General features: G+C 39.1%; 1 protein-coding gene across 1 annotated transcript in view; it reads right to left on the minus strand.

Annotated features, from left to right (window-relative positions):
- Positions 1 to 11,986: 11,986 nt before the first annotated feature.
- The window catches only part of DHX9 (DExH-box helicase 9), a 49,170-nt gene continuing 41,041 nt past the window's right edge, over positions 11,987 to 20,115 (minus strand). Inside the window, 8 exon segments of the mRNA XM_058430420.1 lie at positions 11,987 to 12,486; positions 12,488 to 12,854; positions 15,075 to 15,275; positions 16,238 to 16,353; positions 16,505 to 16,734; positions 18,220 to 18,347; positions 18,442 to 18,603; positions 19,249 to 19,360. Coding sequence (XP_058286403.1) covers positions 12,319 to 12,486; positions 12,488 to 12,854; positions 15,075 to 15,275; positions 16,238 to 16,353; positions 16,505 to 16,734; positions 18,220 to 18,347; positions 18,442 to 18,603; positions 19,249 to 19,360 — 1,484 coding nt within the window. The 3' untranslated portion in view covers positions 11,987 to 12,318.

Here is a 20,115-nt window from a genome sequence, read left to right on the forward strand (position 1 = left end):
TGCTTTCACTGAATGATTCATTTTACATATTTTTAAAATAACAGCTTTATTAAGATATAATTCACATGCCATAAAATTCACACATTACAAAGTGTACAATTCAATGATATTAGTATATTTTTAGTATATAGTACAGTCATCACTATTTAATCCAGAAACAAATATAGTTTTAAATATTGTTTTCTAATACTCCTCCAATAAAAAGCATTAGGTGTTCTATATAGACAAGAGACAAAATTTAATTTATTGCTAATTCGCGGTTACCAGAATAAGATAATATGTCATATATTAAAATAGGATAGGTTCTTTAAGCTCATTCTTGTAGGTATACATTTTAGAAGAAAAAAGTGAAAAAAAGAAAAAAATAGGATAGATTCAACAGCAAGAAACAAGGAAATCCAAAATAAGAGAGGTAAACAATACAGAAATGTATTTCTCCCTCATAGTCAAGAAGTGCAGAGTATAGGGCTAATAGATGTTCCTTGTGGGAACTCAGGTAGGTATGTAGGTAGGTAGGTGTTTTGCGTTGTCAGAAATTCAGGTTTCTTCTATATTGTTTCACGATTGTAAGATTTCCATGAAAAATCATCATACGATCCAAGACAGCAATTGGTAATCAAGCTTTCCTGCCTGGTTTTCAGCCAAGCAGAAGGGAAAGAACCTTTCTTCAAAGTTGCACACGTTATTTTGACTTTCATGCTTCTACCTAGAATGTTATTATTATGTGGCTACACTTAGCTACAAATGAGAAATATAATCTTTACATTGGATGGTCACGTGGCCTCTAAAATAGTTGATTTTCTAAGAAACAACAAATGGTCTTTTCCCAAAGCAGAGCTTATGTTGACTTAAGAATATAAAAAGAAATTTAAGCACTCAGGCTTAAATACTTAAACTTTTGACTTTTACTTCATGTTATCTGTAACCTAACAAAGGTTACGCTGAATTGCCACAATCTCTTGAGGCTGAGAGTTGATCTTTTTTGTGTGTGTGTGAGATGGAGTATCGCTCCATTGCCCAGGCTGGAGTGCAGTGGTGGGATCTCAGCTCACTGCAAGCTCCACCTCCCGGGTTCACGCCATTTCCTGCCTCAGCCTCCCAAGTAGCTGGGACTACAGGCGCCTGCCACCACGCCTGGCTAATTTTTTTTTTTTTGTATTTTTAGTAGAGACTGGGTTTCACCGTGTTAGCCAGGGTGGTCTCGATCTCCTGACCTCGCGATCTGCCCGTCTCGGCCTCCCAAAGTGCTGGGATTACAGGTGTGAGCCACTGCGCCCGGCCCAACAGCACTTTTTTAAAATAAGAAAACCTATAGGCAGTTCCATAGATTTTGATTATACATAGTCTGTGTACACAAAGACTTGTTGAAATAATTCCAGGATTGTCCTTGGGGGCCTTAATAAGAAACATCTTTCTATAATGAATGTAGTGAGTGTTAAGGGTGGGGATTTTCCTTTTCCATCCTCTTCCCCTACTTTTCTCAGTTTTTGGCTTCAGAAAGAACAGGTGATGGGCAAAGTAATATCTTTGAAGGTGTACATTAAAAGCGGTAGCCTTGTGTGAACAAACTTCTTACTCTGGCCATCTACCTCCCTTCTGTTGCTGCCACTGGTTTCTAACCTATTTGTCTTTTCCCAGGCCAACTACAGAATATAGTGATGCTGTTTTTTCGTTTCATGATTCTAAAACATGTATAAAGCATTTTTAAGATTTTCTAAGGATTTTGATATTTCATAAAATTAATTTTTTTCCTCTTCTACCTTTCCACCCCTACTTTCACCCCTATACCTTATAAATGAAAGACTGAATTTATATATTGTGTTAGTTTTCCATTGCAGTCATAATAAGTTACCACAAACTTAGTGGCTTAACACAGATTTATAATCTTACAGTTCTGTAGGTCGAAAATCTGACATGGGTCTCACTGGGCCAAAATCAAAGTGTTGACAGGCCTGCATTCCTTTTTGGATGCTCTAGGGAAGGATCTGTTTCCTTGTTCATTTTGGTGTTGACAGAATTCAGTTCCTTGTAGTTGTAGGATTCAGTTCCCTGTTTCCTTGACGGTTCACAGCTGAGTTTCTGGTGGCTGATTGCATTCCTTGGCTCATGGCCTCCATCTATTTTCAAAGCCAGCAACAGTGGATCAAGTGTCTCTCCTCTGAGTCTCTTGTCTATTCTTTTGTCTCATCTCCCTGACTCCTTCTTCTACCTCCCTTTTCCACTTTTAAAGACTCATATGATTAGATTGACCCTGCCTGGATGATCCAGGATGATCTCACATCTCAAGATTCTTAACTTTATAAATATAATTATATATATATGATTCTTAACTTTTTAAATATATATTTATATATGTTAAAAGTTGATAATATATAAGAACTATATATGATTATATACTAGATAATATAATCTATAAACTATATAGTTAAATATATAAATAATATATAGTATAATATACTTATTCTTAAATATTTAAATATGTACATATTCTTAAATATTTAAATATGTATATATTCTTATATACTATATATATTTAAATACATATATTTAAAAAAATAAGATTCTTGGCCTGGCACGGTGGCTCACGCCTGTAATCCCAGCACTTTGGGAGGCTGAGGTGGGCAGATCACCAGGTCAGGAGATCGAGACCATCCTGGCCAACATGGTGAAACCCTGTCTCTATTAAAAATACAAAAATTAGCGGGGTATGGTGGTGTGTGCCTATAATCCCAGCTACTTGGGAGGCTGAGGCAGGAGAATTGCTTGAACCTGGGAGAGATGGAGATTGCAGTGAGATGAGATGGCGCCATTGCACTCCAGCCTGGTGACAGAGTGAGACTCTGTCTCAAAAAAAAAAACCTTGAGATGTGAGATTATTATATAATAGAGATATATATTATAATGTACATATAATGTATTATATTAATACAAAAATTTAAAACTGTAAAATAATGTATTTATTGGTTATTTTTTACATGTTAGCATGAAAAATGTTTTACAGTTATGCCTGTTGAGAAACATTAAACATTTGATTACATAGCCAACTGCTTTGTTACCTTTATCTTAAATTTATTTCTAGGTATGAAAGAAATATGGAATTTCAAAGTCTGAAAATTCCTAAAAGTGCTTCCATTTAAGATAAATCCTAGGGTGACCAATTCATCCCAGTTTGCCCAGGACTTTCCCAGTTTTAGCGCTTCTTCTGTCTTAGGAAAACAGATAGTCCTGGGCCAATTGAGATATTTGGCAACTCTAGTCAGTTCCCAGGAAGTAAAGATTCTTTTTACATCTTTTTTTATGTCTTAAAATTTATTTTTTAATCTTTAATTTTGTGTATACATAGTAGGTGTACATATTTATGAGGTACGTGAGATAATTTGATACAGGCATGCAATGAGTAATAACCACACACAATAAATGGGGCACCCATCACCTCAAGCATTTATTCTTTGTTTTTGTTACAAACAATGCAATTATACACTTTCAGTTATCTTTTTAAAAATTTTTATTTCAATCGTTTTTGGGGAGCAGGTGGTGTTTGGTTACATGAATAAGTTCTTTAGTTGTGGTTTCTGAGATTTTGGTGCACCCAACACCTGAGCAGTGTACATTGTACCCAATGTATAGTCTTTTATCCCTCACTCCCTCCTACCCTTCTCCCGAGTCCCCAAAGTCCACTATATCACTCTTATGCCTTTGTGTCCTCATAGCTTAGCTCCCACTTATAAGTGAGAACAGACAATATTTGTTTTTTCCATTCCTGAGTTACTTTACATAGAATAATGGTCTCCAATTCCATCCAGGTTGCTGCAAATGCAATTATTTCATTCCTTTTTATGGCTGAGTAGTATTCCATAGTATGTATATACTACATTTTCTTTATCCACTTCGTTGATGGGCATTTAGGCTGGTCCTCTATTTTTGTAGTTGTGAATTGTGCTGCAATAAACATGCGTGTGCAAGTGCCTTTTACATATAATGATTTCTTTTCCTCTGGGGAGCTACCCAGTAGTGGGATTGCTAGATCAAATGGTAGATCTACTTTTAGTTAAGGAACATCTATACTGTTTTCCATAGTAGTTGTACTGGTTTACATTCCCACCAGCAGTGTAAAAGTGTTCCCTTTTCACCACATCCATACAAATATCTATTGTTTTTTGATTTTTACATTATGGCCATTCATCTAGGAGTAAGGTGGTAGCTCATTGTGGTCTTAATTTGCATTTCCCTGATAATTAGTGATGTTGAGCATTTTTCATATGTTTCTTGGCCATTTGTATATCTTTGTAATTTTAAAATTTTTATTATTCTATTGTTTTTTATTTTTGAGATGGAGTCTTGCTCTATTGCCCAGGCTGGAGGGCAGTGGTGTGATCTCAGCTCACTGCAACCTCCACCTCCCATGTTCAAGCCATTCTCCTGCCTCAGCCCCCCGAGTAGCTGGGATAATAGATGAACAACCACCACACCCGGCTAGTTTTTGTATTTTTAGTAGAGATGGGGTTTCACCATGTTGGCCAGGCTGGTCTTGAACTCCTGACCTCAGGCGATCCACCCACCTCAGCCTCCCAAAGTGCTGGGATTACAGGCATGAGCAACTGTACCCGGCCTGTATAACTTCTTTTGAGAATTATCTATTTATGTCCTTAGCCCACTTTTTGATTTTTTTTTCTTGCTGATTTGAGTTCTGGATATTAGACCCTTGTTGGATGCATAGTTTGCAAATATTTTCTCCCACTCTGTGAATTGTCTGTTTACTAAGCTGATTATTTCTTCTGCTGTGCAGAAGTTTTTTAGTTTAATTAGGTCCCATCTATTTTGTTTTTGTTGCATTTGTTTTTGGGTTCTTGGTCATGAACTCTTTGCCTAAGCCGATGTCTAGAAGAGTTTTTCCGATGTTATCTTTTAGCATTTTTATGGTCTCAGGTCTTAGATTTAAGTCTTTGACCCATCTTGAGTTGATTTTTGTATAATGTGAGAGATGAGGATCGTTTCATTCTTCTACATGTGGCTTGCCAATTATCCCAGCACCATTTGTTGAATGCAGTGTCCTTTCCCCACTTTATGTTTTTGTTTGCTTTGTCAAAGATCAGTTGGCTGTAAATATTTGGCTTTATTTCTGGGTATTCTGTTCCATTGGTCTACATGCCTTTTTTTATACTAGTACCATGCTGTTTTGGTAACTATAGCCTTGTAGTATAGTTTGAGTCAGGTAATATGATGCCTCTAGATTTGTTCTTTTTGCTTAGTCTTGCTTTGGCTGTGCGGGCTCTTTTTTGGGTCCATATGAATTTTAGGATTTTTTTTTCTAGTTCTGTGAAGAATGATGATAGTATTTTGATGGGAACTGCATTAAATCTATAGGTTGCTTTTGGCAGTATGGTCATTTTCACAATATTAATTCTACCCATCCGTGAGCATGGGATATGTTTCCATTTGTTTCTGTCATCAATGATTTCTTTCAGCAGTGTTTGGTAGTCTTCCTTGAAGAGATTTTTTCACCTCCTTGGTTAGGTATATTCCTAAGTATTCTATTTTTGCAGCTGTTGTAAAAGTGATTGAGTTCTTGATTTGAGTCTCAGCTGAGTTGTTGTTGGTTTATAGCAGTGCTACTGATTTGCATACATTGATTTTCTATCTTGAAACTTTACTGAGTTCATTTTTCAGATCTAGGAGCTTTTAGGATGAGTCTTACTGCATATCTAGGGTTTTCTAGGTATGTGATCACATCACTGACAGTGACAGTTTGACTTCCTCTCTACCGACTCAGATGCCCTTTCTCTTGTCTGATGCTCTGGCTAGGACACTTTTAGTTTTCTTTAAATGTACAGTAAATTATTGTTGCCTGTAGTTGTCCTGTTGTGCTACCAAATTCTAAATCTTATTCATTCAATCTAACAATATTTGTGTACCCATTAACCATCCCCACTTTCCTACCACCACCATTACCCTTGCCAGCCTTTGGTAAGCATTACTTTATCTCCATGAGTTCAACTGTTTTAATTTCTCTATTCTGTTCCATGAGTCTATGTGCCTGTTTTTATGCAAGTAATGTTACAGTGGGTAGCTAGTTGGGTATGAGTGGGGCAGAAGAGAGCTCTGCCCCTCCCCTCACCCCCCCATCATACACCAGGAGAGTCAGGCAACCATCAGGTGATGGTCAGGTGGTCAACTGTCTCTCTAAACTAATAATGGGTCACAGCCAGTGCCAAGGAAGGGCAGTCTCTTCTAATAAATAGAAAACACCTGAAACGTGATCAGCAGCTTCCTGATAAGAGCTCAGGAGTTTGGCAAGTGGGGAGAAGTAACATAAAACCCCAGAAGTATGCCAATGTATAAAACCCGAAGTCAAAATGTCAAGCCGCGCACTTGCCTCTCGAGTCACCTACTTGGCCCTCTTCCAAGTGTACTTTCCTTCCTTTTATTCCTGTTATAAAACTTTTATTTATTTATTTATTTTTTGGGAGACAGAGTCTCACTCTGTCACCCAGGCTGGAGTGCAATGGCATGATCTCAGCTCTCTGCAACCTCCTTCTCCTGGGTTCAAGCGATTCTCCTGCCTCAGCCTCCTGAGTAGCTGGGACTACAAGTGCCCTCCACCACGTTTGGATAATTTTTGTGTTTTTTTTTTTTGAGACGGAGTTTTGCTCGTTGCCCAGGCTGGAGTGCAATGGCGCAATCTCAGCTCACTGCAACCTCTGCCTCCCGGGTTCAAGCAATTCTCCTGCCTTAGCCTTTCTGAGTAGCTGCAATTACAGGTGTGCACCACCATGCCCAGCTAATTTTGTATTTTTAGTAGAGTCGGAGTTTTTCCATGTTGGTCAGGCTGGTCTTGAACTCCCGATCTCAGGTGACCCACCCACCTCGGCCTCTCAAAGTGTGGGGACTACAGGCATGAGCCACTGCGCCCGGCCTTAATTGTTGTATTTTTAGTAGAGATGGGGTTTCATCATGTTGGCCAGGCTGGTCTCAAATTCCTGACCTCAGGTGATCCACCTGCCTGAGCCTCCCAAAGTGTTGGGATTACAGGCGTGAGCCACCGGGCCTGGCCCTTGTTATAAGACTTCTTAATAAAACTTTTACTCTTGCTCTAAAACTTGGCTCAGTCTCTCCTTCTGCCTTATGCCTCTCAAATTCTTTCCTCTGAGGAGGCAAAAAATGAGGTTGTTGCAGACTCATATGAATTCACCGCCAGTAACATACGTTGGTGCTGTGTGACTCAGATATGTTCTGCTGCTAACAGTACCATGTTGTTTTGGTTCCTATAGTTCTGCAATATAATTTGAAGTCAGGTAATGTGATTTCTCCAGTTTTGTTCTTTATGCTCAGGATGGCTTTGGCTATTCTGGGTCTTTTGTGGTTCCATTTAAATTTTAGAATTATTTTTGCTATTTCTGTGAAGAATGTCATTGGTATTTTGATAGAGAATGCATTGAGTCTGTAGATTGCTTTGGGTAGTATGACCATTTTAACAATATCGATTCTTCCAATCAAAGAACAGGAATATTTTTCCATTTTTTGGTGTCCTCTTCAATTTCTTGCATCAGTGTTTTATAGTTTTTATTGTAGAGATCATTCATGTCTTCGGTGAAGTTTTTTCTTAGATATTTTATTTTATTTGTAGCTATTGTAAATTGACTTACTTTCTTGATTTCTTTTTCAGATTGTTTGTTGCTGGCATAGAAATGCTATCAATTTTTGTATGTTTGTATCCTGCAACTTTACCAAATTTATCAGTTCCAGTAGTTTTTTTGCTGGAGTCTTGAGGTTTTTCCAAATATAAGATCATATCATCTGCAAACAAGGATAATTTGACTTTCCTTTCCAATTTGGATGCCCTTTCTTTCTCTTGTCTGATTGCTCTGGCTAGGACTTCCAGTTATGTTGAATAACAATGGTGAAAGTGGCATCCTTGTCTTGTTCTAGATCTTAAAGTCCTTTCCCGTTCAGTATGATACTAGCTGTGGGTCTGTCATATATGGATTTTATTGTATTGAGGTATGTCCTTCTATACTTAGTTTTTTGAGGGTTTTATTTAAATCATGGAGGGATTTTTTTTTTATTATTATACTTTAAGTTCTAGGGTACATGTGCACAACATGCAGGTTTGTTACATATGTATACATGTGCCATGTTGGTGTGCTGCACCCATTAACTAGTCATTTACATTAAGTTTATCTCCTAATGCTATCCCTCCCCCCTCCCCCCACCCCACGGGATGGTTGAATTTTAACAAATGCTTTTTCAGCATTAATGGAAATTATGTTTTTTGTCCTTCATCCCATTGATATGATGTATCACATTCGTTGATTTGTGTATGTTGAACCATTCTTCAGCTGAAGGAAAGAGTCTTTCTAGAAGCCGCAAGCTGTGCTCTCTGGTTTTGGGGGAGGGGTGACATAAACACTCCATTGGCTGCCCCAGCTGGTGTCTCACTAGGTCGTGTGTACCTGAAGTGAACTGGCTTAGAGCCCAGCACAGCACCAGGACTTGTCCAGGAATTGCAGTCCTTGTGGCCTTGACTGTCTTTCATTTAGGACCCCAGAGCACTTTAGTCTGCAGTGGCAGGGCTTGCCAGAAGTCAGGTTCCAACCACTGGGAAGGACAATTCATCTCTGGCTATAAATATCTAGGTGTCTAGGTATCAATATACCTAGCTATCTCTGGCTAGGTATAAATGTTTCCTCCATGGGCGTGGGCTAAATTCTTCTCTGCGCTATGATAGAGTAGCACTGAGTTCCAACGCAAAGTCTCACAATCTGTTCCCCCACTGCCAGGCACACAGATCCTGTCTGTGCCATGTGGCCGCTACCAGGGCATAGAGAAGGGGTGATGTAGGCAAGTCAAGACTGTCTTTCATATCTTCTTCCGTGCCTCTTTCCTCAGTATACCTCTTTCCAGGTACTGTGATCGCTCACCTGACTTTTGGTTCTTACAAAGGTGTTTTGTGTGGATAGTTTCCAGTTTGGTGTTCTTGCGGGGAGATGATATCACTGGAAGCTTCTATTCAGCCATCTTGCTCCACCTCTCCTCAACATCTTTTCTTAGAAGCTAAATTATCACTAAAATAGTCTCAGAAATTCAGGTAACCTCAGTTAACTTTGAGATTCAGTATTAAATTTTCCCCACATGGTCCAGAAATATTTTATACTACATGTAATAGAACAGTCTGCAAATATGAAAGTTACACAAATACAACTTTAAAAAACTTCCCTTTTTGTCTTCTGGGCAGTAATTCAAGTCTAAGTCTTTCTGGTAAATACAGTAGAATTCAGGAGCCATTTTCCCAGTCAAAACCAAAATTCACATCAGTTCCAAATTAGAAATTTCATTTTTGGTTTTCTTTACTATCCTTCTGTCCCAATTCTGTTTCCAGATTGAGAGAGAGGGAAATTGGTATTCAGATACATGCCTGGCTAAAGTTGATGTCTTCTTTCTTGTTGTCTGGGCTGACCCCTAAGTTGGCACAACTATTCATATTCTGATCTGTTCCTATGGCATAGGTGATGTTCAGAGGGTCTGGAGCGTAGCTTCACAGCATAGAAGATCCCACCAAATTGTAGCTGCTTACTTGAGGACACTGTACCTACACATTCTGTTTACACAGGGAGGTCTACAGCATGGTTTCCTGAAACTGGCACATCAGCTTTTTCTTCCAGTTAACTTTCAAGCTGTCAACCACGGACCAAACACGTGCAAATCAGGCCACTCTCTTCCCTGTCTGAACTTCTAGAAGGGCAGACTCAATTGTCACTGCCAACTCTATTACCCCAAACCCCAGTAGATATGTGCTCTGAGAGAAGGGGTGGTAAGCAGAAACCTTTCTACATTATTTTTTCCTTGAATTGTCTCCCATTTCCTGAATGGGAACGGCGTGTATTCAAGCTCTCATTTTGGAAGAACTTTCAGTCATTGCACACTTGCTGTGACATTCTTTAACTATTGTCTTTGTTCTAAGCAAAATGTAGGGATGGCTAAGAAAAGAAATGAAGGCCGGGTGTGGTGGCTCATGACTGTAATCCCAGCACTTTGGGAGGCCGAGGTGGGTGAATTACCTGAGGTCAAGAGTTCAAGCTCAGCCTGGGCAGGTGAAAACCCGTTTCTACAAAAAACACAAAAATTAGCTGGGTGTGGTGGTGGCAGGTGCCTGTGGTCTCAGCTACCCACTGCTTAGGAGGCTGAGGTGGGAAGACTGCTTGAGCCTGGGAGGTAGAGGTTGCAAGTGAGCTGAGATTGTGCCACTACACTCCAGCCTGGGTCACCCTGCCTCAAAAAAGAAATTAAACAGTGGTTGACGTCTCAAGGTATTAATATGTCACAAAATACTCTATATAGCCTTCTGCTCTTTTAAGTCTCATCCAAGAAAAGGAATGATTTCTGGATCTTATAATGGATTCTTTGGTAACTGGATTCCCACTTACAGTTATGACAAGTACAAATGGCACTGAACTTTTCCTCCCATGTAAACAAGTGAAACAGCTGCTTTCAGACATTAGGTAAAAGGCAATGCAGAACTGTGATCCCCCAATAAGGAAAACAAATGAGACAAGTCCACGGCTATGTGGAAGCACTTTCTGGGTCATGGCAGAGGGAGAAAGTACCAAGCAGAGCACTGCAGTTAAGAGACAAACTGGAGTTTAGGGAGGACAGCTGGAATATGTGGGGCACAAGACAGGGGGGGAGCTACATATGGAGCTCCTCAGGTCTTGAGCTGAATATGGTCACATTAGAACTATGCCTTAGTGCTTCTTTCAACCTTTAGAGAATGCACTTTGACAACTTTTGGCCATTTTTCAATTTCACATTTCTAATTGAATTTGTTGGAGGGATGAGTACCATTCAAACGAACCATTATTGATTTTATACCTTTTATGGGAGTTTTCACAACTTGCAAAGGGATAGAAAGCTCATGATCCATAGATGGTGCTAGTTCAGTTTGGCTAGCTACAGCTGTACAGCAGAAATGAAGGTAGAGCCAGAGTGAGTGGCTAAGGGAGTTTAGCCTCTGCCCTGACGGCATTTAAGAACCACTGGTTTAAGTCAGGAGAGGGGGTATGAAACTGGATTTGTTTGGGAATGTTTACTGTAGCGGTAGTGATCAGATTGAGGCAGGCCTGTAGGCAGGATCAGTTAAGAAGTTGCTATGGCACTGTATGTCCAAACTAAGACAATAGAACAGAGGCAACTGATCTATAAAAGTATATTGAAAGACGTTTTGAGCTGACTAGAGGTGGTGGCTTAAGCAATTAAGCAGCTGAAACTCCAAAGAGCAGAGCAGAGCAGAGAACACAGTACTGGCAGGACATAGGGTAGGTTGGGAGGGGAAGGAGGTCAGTTTGGAAAGCACTGAGATTTTTTTCTGTGGGATATTTAAGCAGAGATGGATGTTCAGTATGCAGTTGTTTACATAGCTCAGAAAGGAAATCTCGGTTGGAGACAGACTTGTGAGTCTGCAGATAGGTGCCATCAGCTTAACAATAATTGCTGAAGGTGATCTAAAACATATATGCAGGATAAAGGACTTTGAAAAGGAAACCAAGACAAAAATACGCCCAAGATCATCCACATGGTTGAGAACAGAATTAAGACAAACCCAGTTCTGTGTAATCCAGTACCTTTGCCCTCTCCACTGTACCTTGCTCAAATGAGAAATCTGAAAATTCACTAGAAACTGTAAAGTGTTACAAATGTATGAACATCTCTATTAAAACAAAGTAGCTTAACAAAAACCTTTTGCAACACAGTAAGGTAGGTAAATGTGTCACATTGGTGAAGCTTCATTTACCTTTTATTCGAGAGTTCTATGGATTGATTACATTGCTTTTAATTGTCATCGTGGAAACTAACTTAGAAAAGAAAATGCTGGGCTTGGTCTTATTCAAAGACAGAATACGGGAGGAAGCCAAATGTTCAACCCTAGGTCAAAAGTTTTATTCAGGTTTATGTGGCTTGTGCACTTGCCAGTATTTACTTCAAAAGGTAACAATTCAATTTCAAGGTGATTTATTCTATTACAAGTAGTATCACTTAGTATACTTTTGAAACAGGGTACAACTTCTCTGACATTTAAAATGAACAGATGTAACTGGCATTGTAAAATTTTCTAATATACAAGGTCAACAAACAAACTACATGGCAAGTATTCGGTGTAATACTTTATTTTCTATTGTATTAAACGAAAGCCAGGAAAATACCAGGTTATTTAAAGGCAAATCTTTACTCCTTAAAGAAAAAATACAAACTGTGGTATTTTTAAGAGATTGTTATATTTTACATAATATAAACAAAATCACTAATGCATCTATACGCTTGGTTTCCTTAAACTACAATGAACCACAGAATGGGTGAAAATGCATTTACTTTTTGGTGGCAAATAAACATACTGGAAAAAACACGTAACACATAGCATGCCTTTTTTTCCTTACTGTCTACACACAGGAACTGACATAACCAAGCTTTAATAGCCGCCACCTCCTCTTCCCTGTCCGAAGTAGCCAGTTCCATAGGCCCCCCTACCACCTCCTCGCTGGAATCCCCCAGATCCTCTATAGCCTCCACTAGGCCCTCTGTAGTCTCCTCCAGAGTTGCCTCTAAAGCCACCTCGGGGAACTCCTCTATAGCCTCCACCAACACCTGCACCATATCCTGCCCGAAAGGAGTTGGCGCTGCCACCATAGCCTCCGCTACCATAGCCTCCGCTACCATAACCTCCGCTACCATAGCCTCCACTACCATAGCCTCCACTGCTATAGCCACCGCCATAGCCTCCACCACTGTAACTAGAACCTCCCCTTCTATATCCACTTCCATTGTCATATCGGGCCATCTTGGGAGGACGTGGACCATCTCCATACCTAGGAAAAACACAAAACCATCACTTTAGCAAAGCATTCTTATTATTTCCCAACGACTCACCAAATGTACACATTTAGTTATATTTGAAAATTTAATACATAAAGGGAATGAAGCCAAATGCACAAACAGAAATTGAAATAAAATTGATCTGCTATTCTAAAACAGTCATCAATTGTATCCATCTGTTTTTCTGAAGTTCTTTCTGATTCAATCTCAAAGGTTTTGAATTTTGGCAGTATGTCATTAGAACTTTAAGACAGTCCTCTTACTCAGTTCAATAACAGTGTTCCAAGAAGGCAAGCATTAGGAGAGGGTTCCTGGAGCTGCCAATAAACTATTTGGTCTTTATCACCAAATGTTTTCCTGCAATAATTCTGAAATATGATTTTGAAAAATGTCCTTGGTAATGCCTAAATCTGTTTCATGTGGCAAATAAGGAAAATAAAGCTAATGAAAAATTGCAGAAATGACCGTCAACAACTTCAATTAAACATATCCCCAATCTGCTTATTACTCCTGTGCGGCTTTTCTTCAAGAATAACACTACCAATTCAGCAGCTAAGTCAGAAATATGGCTGTGTGGCTGGGTGCAGTGGTTCAGGTTTGTAATCCCAGCACTTTGGGAGGCTGAGGTGGGTGGATCACCTGAGGTTAGGAGTTTGAGACTAGCCTGGCAACATGGCGAAACTGTGTTTCTACTAAAAATAAAAAAATTAGCTGGGCGTGGTAGTGTGTGCCTGTAATCCCAGCTACTCGGGGGGTTGAGGCAGGAAGATCACTTGAACCCGGGAGGCAGAGGTTGCAGTGAGCCAAGATGGCACCACTGCACTCCAGCCTGCGCAACAGGGCAAGACTGCCTCTCAAAAAAAAATGAATGTAATCTGTCTTCCTTCTTTCATTGCACCATTCCATTTTAGTCCATCACGAATTCCTATTGATTCTACCACAAATCTGTCTAATCCAGTCACATCTCCCCATTGCAATTCTATCTACTACTGTAATTTAGGCCACTACATATTCATACATCCTAAACTCTCTTCATATATCCCTTTCTTTCTAGTTTCCGGACTATTATTCTTCATAGGAACAGATTATATACACAGAGGCTCCTTGCTTACCAGCCCTCCTACCAAAAATAATCTGTCTTCTCCTAAACACCCATGAATATGTCATTTGTTATCTGCCTATGACGCTTATTGAATTATTCTATACATTTAACCACCTAGGAGGGACACAGAATAGCACAGTAAGAGCACTGTTTCAGGAGCCATGTTGCCTGGGTTTGAATCTAGTTCTATCTAGTTATTAGCTGTATGACCTTATGTATGGTCTTAACTTATCTGTGCCCGGTTTCCTTGTTTCTATTAAAGAGGATGAGGATAACAATCTACCCGTCTTACAGATAGACCAAATGCAATACATAATTTTTGATGAGGAATTAGAGGTCATTTTTGGATAACTGGAAGAATTTTAGTACATTAGTATATTATAGTATTACTAAAACATTTCAGGTTTTGGGGTGTGATTGTGGTATTGTGGCCATGTTCTTAAAAGACATGAAGTGTATTGACGTAAAATGTGGTAATGCCTGCTGCTTCATCACAAATGATTAAGCAAATGTACAAAACGCTGAAAATTAGTGAACCTAAATAAAGACTATATGGCTATACATTGTACCACTCTTCTGCCTTTTGGTATCTTGTAAATAAAAATTAGTGGGCAAAGAAAAAAATTTTAAAACCTGAAGCAAATAAAAATTTTAAGAATTAAGATAAATTTCTCATTTCTTTGCTTTAAGATATCCATGCTCTAGTTGTTTAAGATAAACAAAAACACATACACATTTGATAAAGAAGCAATTTAACATCTCATCAATATTTTTCTTTAGAGATGCCAGAACAGTACCATGGAAAAAGGGCTATCTGGGCTGTGTCACTTCCCTGTCATGTGACCCCCTCTGAACTATATATGTGTATTTGTAAGATCCTTTTCTAACACTACCAACATGCAATGACGCAGTAGACCAATTACTAACAAAAGTAAATGACATTCTTTGTTCTGAGTATGTTAGCTGGAACTAAACTCTCTATCTATAGCTCTGTCTATATCTAGAATTTTACTTAAGTAATAGGGCTTCTATCACTAACTTTAGGAATTCTAGGCCTACATAAGATCTCTCCCCTCTACTTGGTTCAATGAGAAGTTAATATGGTACTCACCGTGTACTGCCAATCATAAGGTTGATACCAGCAGCTGAGGGTCTAGAGATTTGACGGATCATGTTCAGCATACGTTCATTTACGGGGTCCAACTGGCTGATGATAGCAGGTTGTTTGGTTACTTCAACAACCAGAGCCTCCATGGCTGCCCGGAGACCGGTGATACAGGCAGCAGCTTCATGAGATATTTGCAGTTTAATCCTAAAGTGGCGAAATACATTAAAAATAAGAGAGGGAGTATATGTAGAAAAAGACCATTATCTCTCAACTTCATACATGGCATGTTATAGAATAAATTTAACTTCTTAAGCATTAATATTTTAAAAAAACTACTTATAATGGCCCAAAATTTAGGCAAACAGATATGAAGAGTAGTAATAATCAGCACTAGCCTCTTAAAATTCACTGCTAGCTATGAGCAGGAGTCTTAAGCCATAAAGTCTATCAAGCCAAATAAAATATAATAAAAATACATGTAATATATAATAAACAAAAAACAAAGTCCAGCAATATGGATCATTCAGACTTTTTTTTTTGTTGCCCTGGCTGGAGTGCAGTGGCGTGATAGCTCACTGCAACCTCCAACTCCCAGGTTCAAGTGATTCTCCTGCCTCAGCCTCCAGAATAGCTGGGACTACAGCTGTGTGCTACCACACCTGGCTAAATTTTTTGTATTTTTCGTAGAGACAGGTTTCACCATGTTGTCCAGGCTGATCTTCAACTTCCTGAGCCCAAGTGATCTGCTGCACCCAGCCAGATCATCCAGACTTTAAAATAATGAATTTAAGAGACCCAGAATGCTGGCATTTTCTAGGTTTTCAAGAATATGATGGCTGAGCCTACTGGCCGTCCATTAAGCTCTATTCCATTTTTGCCCAGTGCTTGCCACTAGTTTTGAATCAATATACAGAGTATGTGAAAGGGCACTCAAGCTTCACTTAATCTGATTCCATAGTGGTGGTGTGCCTAGTGGTAGACATGGCTCAAATTCCTAATGCATTTGCTTCTACTAGTATCAATTTAACATTAAGTATATAATTTAGATATAATTAGTATATATTTAAGTTATAATTAGTATATAATTAAGTTAAGATTAGCAGCTGAATTCCATCATATTGTAATTCTAAGAATTCAGTTTGGAGTTCACATCTGAAAATCCATACCAGTCATCTACAAGCACAATCTGCCCATCAGATTGGACTTTCTTGGAGGCAAAGAGAAGCAACTGCAGGGGGGTGACTAAAGTCATGCCTTTAGCAGAGATGGCTCGAGTTCGAATCTGCAAATGGAGAAAGAGACAATACAAAATGGTTGACATTCCAACTTCCAAATACCGCTATATACTGTGCTTTGAAAATCAAAATTCATGTTCCTAATGATTGTAAAGACAATTTCAACTTTCAATGTAAACTTTTCTAGTCTTTTCTTACCTTTTCACCAAACACAAAGAAGGGAGATGGGTACTTCATGTCTTGGCTACTAAAAGGACAATTAACAGATGATTTGTGGATAAGTGCATTACGGCCTTCAGTGGTGAGAATCTTCCTCTTTTCCTTATGATAGCATACATTGGGGTATACACCAAAGGCCAGGAGGGAGATGACAACATCCAAATTATTATCTGGTCCAGTGTTAGTAAACACTTGTGTCAACAAACAATCTGTTAAGAGGAGCAGAGTGAAAAGAAAAATCAGATAACTGGCTGATCTTCGCATTACATGCAAACTATTCAAGGTAATTCAGAGAACTGACACTTCCTCACTCTTTTCACATAACCTGTCTGTAAAACTTTCTCTTCTCAGAATCCTTATACCCAGATTAAGTTCAAGGAGAAATGTTACTGAGTTTCCACAGTAAGAAAACGAAAACGTCTCTGTTCTCTTATAGACTCAACCATAAATAAGCTTGGGGTGCTTACTTTTTTTTTTGAGACGGAGTCTCGCTCTGTCACCCAGGCTGGAGTGCAGTGGCGCCATCTTGGCTCACTGCAAGCTCTGCCTCCCGGGTTCATGCCATTCTCCTGCCTCAGCCTCCCAAGTAACTGGCACTACAGGCGCCCACCACCACGCCCGGCTAATTTTTTATATTTTTAGTAGAGACGGGGTTTCACTGTGTTAGCCAGGATGGTCTTGATCTCCTGACCTCGTGATCCACCCGCCTCGGCTTCCCAAAGTGCTGGGATTACAGGCGTGAGCCACCGCACCCCACTGGGGTGATTACTTTTTGAAGTCCCCCAATCAACCATCTACTCTGAGAATAAGAGCTTGACTGATAGGACCACAAAGTATTTATCTGCTACTCTTAAATAGCTGTTAGTTGTAGAGAAGATGGAGATCATCTAAGAAGACACCTACTGGAATGAAGGCTGATTTTTTACCCAGTCTACACTTTGAGTACTTAGCTACTGACTGGAAAGCATGACAGTCAACCGCTGAAAGCACAGACATATTTTGTTCTAGACAAACGAGTTCTAGTCTTATAGCCTCCTAATTGGATGAATTAAAGACAATTTATACCTTGGTGCCTGTTTCATTACCTGTAAAATGCATCTCAAGACTCTAGCACATAAAGTTTTCCCTTATAATTTTGAGGAAAAACTAAAATTTCAGCTAGCTTATGACAGAAGAGAACCACTCACTACTTTGTTTAGTTATTCCAATCACAGCCTTTAAAAATTTACCATCTTGCCCAACTACCTTCTTTCTCTCAACAGTCTTATTTCTGGTTATGCATTCTAGTTCTCAATGTTTTAGGAAATAATTCTATATTTTAACCTAGTTGGAAAAGAAAAGTACTACAGCTCATCTATCAAGAAACATGAGTTGGTTTTTTTCCACGTTAGATGTCATAAAGTCCTTTAATCATCTGTACACCGAAAGTATAAATTTAAGCCATTTAAAATTTAATGTGGTAGAATTTACTTCAAGTCTAAATGCTAACAAATTACTTCGCAAACCACTATAAGGTTATCAGCAAAGTACTCATTCTGGGAACTAGACCAGTGTTCACGAGAACTAAGAAATAGTTGGGAATATATAAAAATCATAGGGTCTAAAATTTGAAACTAAAATACACTTTGCTGTCAATTTGCAGGCACTATATAAATGCCACTTTAAAGATATCTTAAGAATGGAAGAAGTCTTACCTTCTGGAAACCCAGAATTAATCAAAATCTCTTTGAGCTGAACTTTGGCTTCCCAGGTCATTCTTAGTGTAGCCATATTAAGTCTTTTGTGCTCACAAAAACGTATCTCTGCTTCTTCTCCACCCATTCTAAAATAAATTGGTATGAGAAATCATTCTCTAAGACCAGAGAACTAAATACAAATGAGAAACTACAGACAGCTCACCCAAATCTTACTCATACCTAGCATCATCCCAGGCTTGGAATACTGATAAAAGGGCTACGTGATCAGAAAATCTGTTTCCAGCAAAATTTCGATGGATATAGCCCAGCCGCTTTCCTTCATTGATGAAAGGCTCTGGAAAGCAGGTAGCAGCAGCAATGGTACAGATAGCATCTCCCACGCTGAAATACACAAAGACAGTTAAATCCAGACTAGATCACAATGTTGTTGCCAGCAGCTCAGGTAGTACTGTCGACTATAGGATGCAGTCTTTCTTTATGGCTATGATTCTACTTTTATTTGCAATGAAATTGGCTTAACAAAGAACTTTTTAGCTGCTCTCTTCAGAATCAGAAAGAAAAAAGTGCTCTGATGCTCTAATGGCCACATATTTAACATAAATTATGACCAAGTATATTTTTCCTTTTACAGTCTCTCTTCCCCATCATACCAAATCTCTTAAACATTTTCTGATAAAATAAACCTCTTTTCCTGACGCTGCTCTTTCAAGACCAACTATTAATAACAAGGGACCCTCCCACCCTGGCCTCCCAAAGTGCTAGGATTCAAGGTGTGAGCCAACTGCCTGGCCTGCTTGCTTTTAACTTTTGAGAAATCAGTGCCCTTTTCCCCATGTTGGGCCCGGATATCCATCTACTGGAACTGTTCATTTTTTTAGTGTTACACTTCTCTAAATATCTAGGTATGTTACTTCCCTGAAGAACATTTAGGATTTTTTTCGTCTATCTGAGCCAATACTGCTTTTACAGGGAGGAGAAGATTCTGAAATTATTCTACCACTTAACGAAGAGAAACAAAGCACTTACTAGAATATACACCCCATTATCATCATTTTGCCAAAACGAGGCTCAATGGGGAGTTTAGCCAGGATTCGTCCCAAAGGAGTCAACTCATCATTGGCATCTAATGCATCAAGCTCTGTGGGGAGATAGTTCTTTGTGAGTAGAAACAAATGAACACTAATTTTAGGCAGACAAAACATTACTCTAAATTAAGGTTAAGATGGTTCAGAGTTCCTCTTTTGTCAAGCCAATCGCTAATACCATGTCTACAGCCAACAATTCTCTGTACTCAAAAATAGAACAAAATCAAAATCTGGAGCACCCAACATAAAGAAGGTATTACAACTACATCCTATAGGTTATAAAAACAAATACAATTCATATGAAGTCTATAAATACAGTATTAACTATAATAGCAGCATAAGTTTCTATATGCCATAAGAAGTCTGACACCCAGCTGTTAATGTTTAAAAAAAGGTAAAATCTAGAGAAAATTCTGAAGTTAACATAGTAGATAAATGCTAGATTCAAAATTCAAATTCAGATCTAGCTCCAATGCCCTTAATTTTCACTGTACTATTTTCACTGCTTCTATAACAAGTTTAGCAAGAAAACATAAATGTTCCAGGCTGGATGCAGTGGCTCCCGCCTGTAATCCCAGCACTTTGGGAGGCTGAGGTGGGTGGATCACTTGAGGTCGTGAGTTTCAGACCAGCCTGGCCAAAATGGTGAAGCCCTGTCTTAGTAAAATACAAAAATTAGTCGGGTGTAGTGGTGTATGCCTGTAGTCTCAGCTACTCGGGAGACTGAGGCAGAAGAATGGCTTGAACCTGGGAGGTGGAAGTTGCAGTGAGCTGAGATCACGCCACCGCACTCCAGCCTGGGCAATGG

This window comes from Hylobates moloch, unplaced genomic scaffold (assembly GCF_009828535.3).
Source record: "Hylobates moloch isolate HMO894 unplaced genomic scaffold, HMol_V3 SCAFFOLD_18, whole genome shotgun sequence".
Classification (NCBI taxonomy): Eukaryota; Metazoa; Chordata; class Mammalia; order Primates; family Hylobatidae; genus Hylobates; species Hylobates moloch.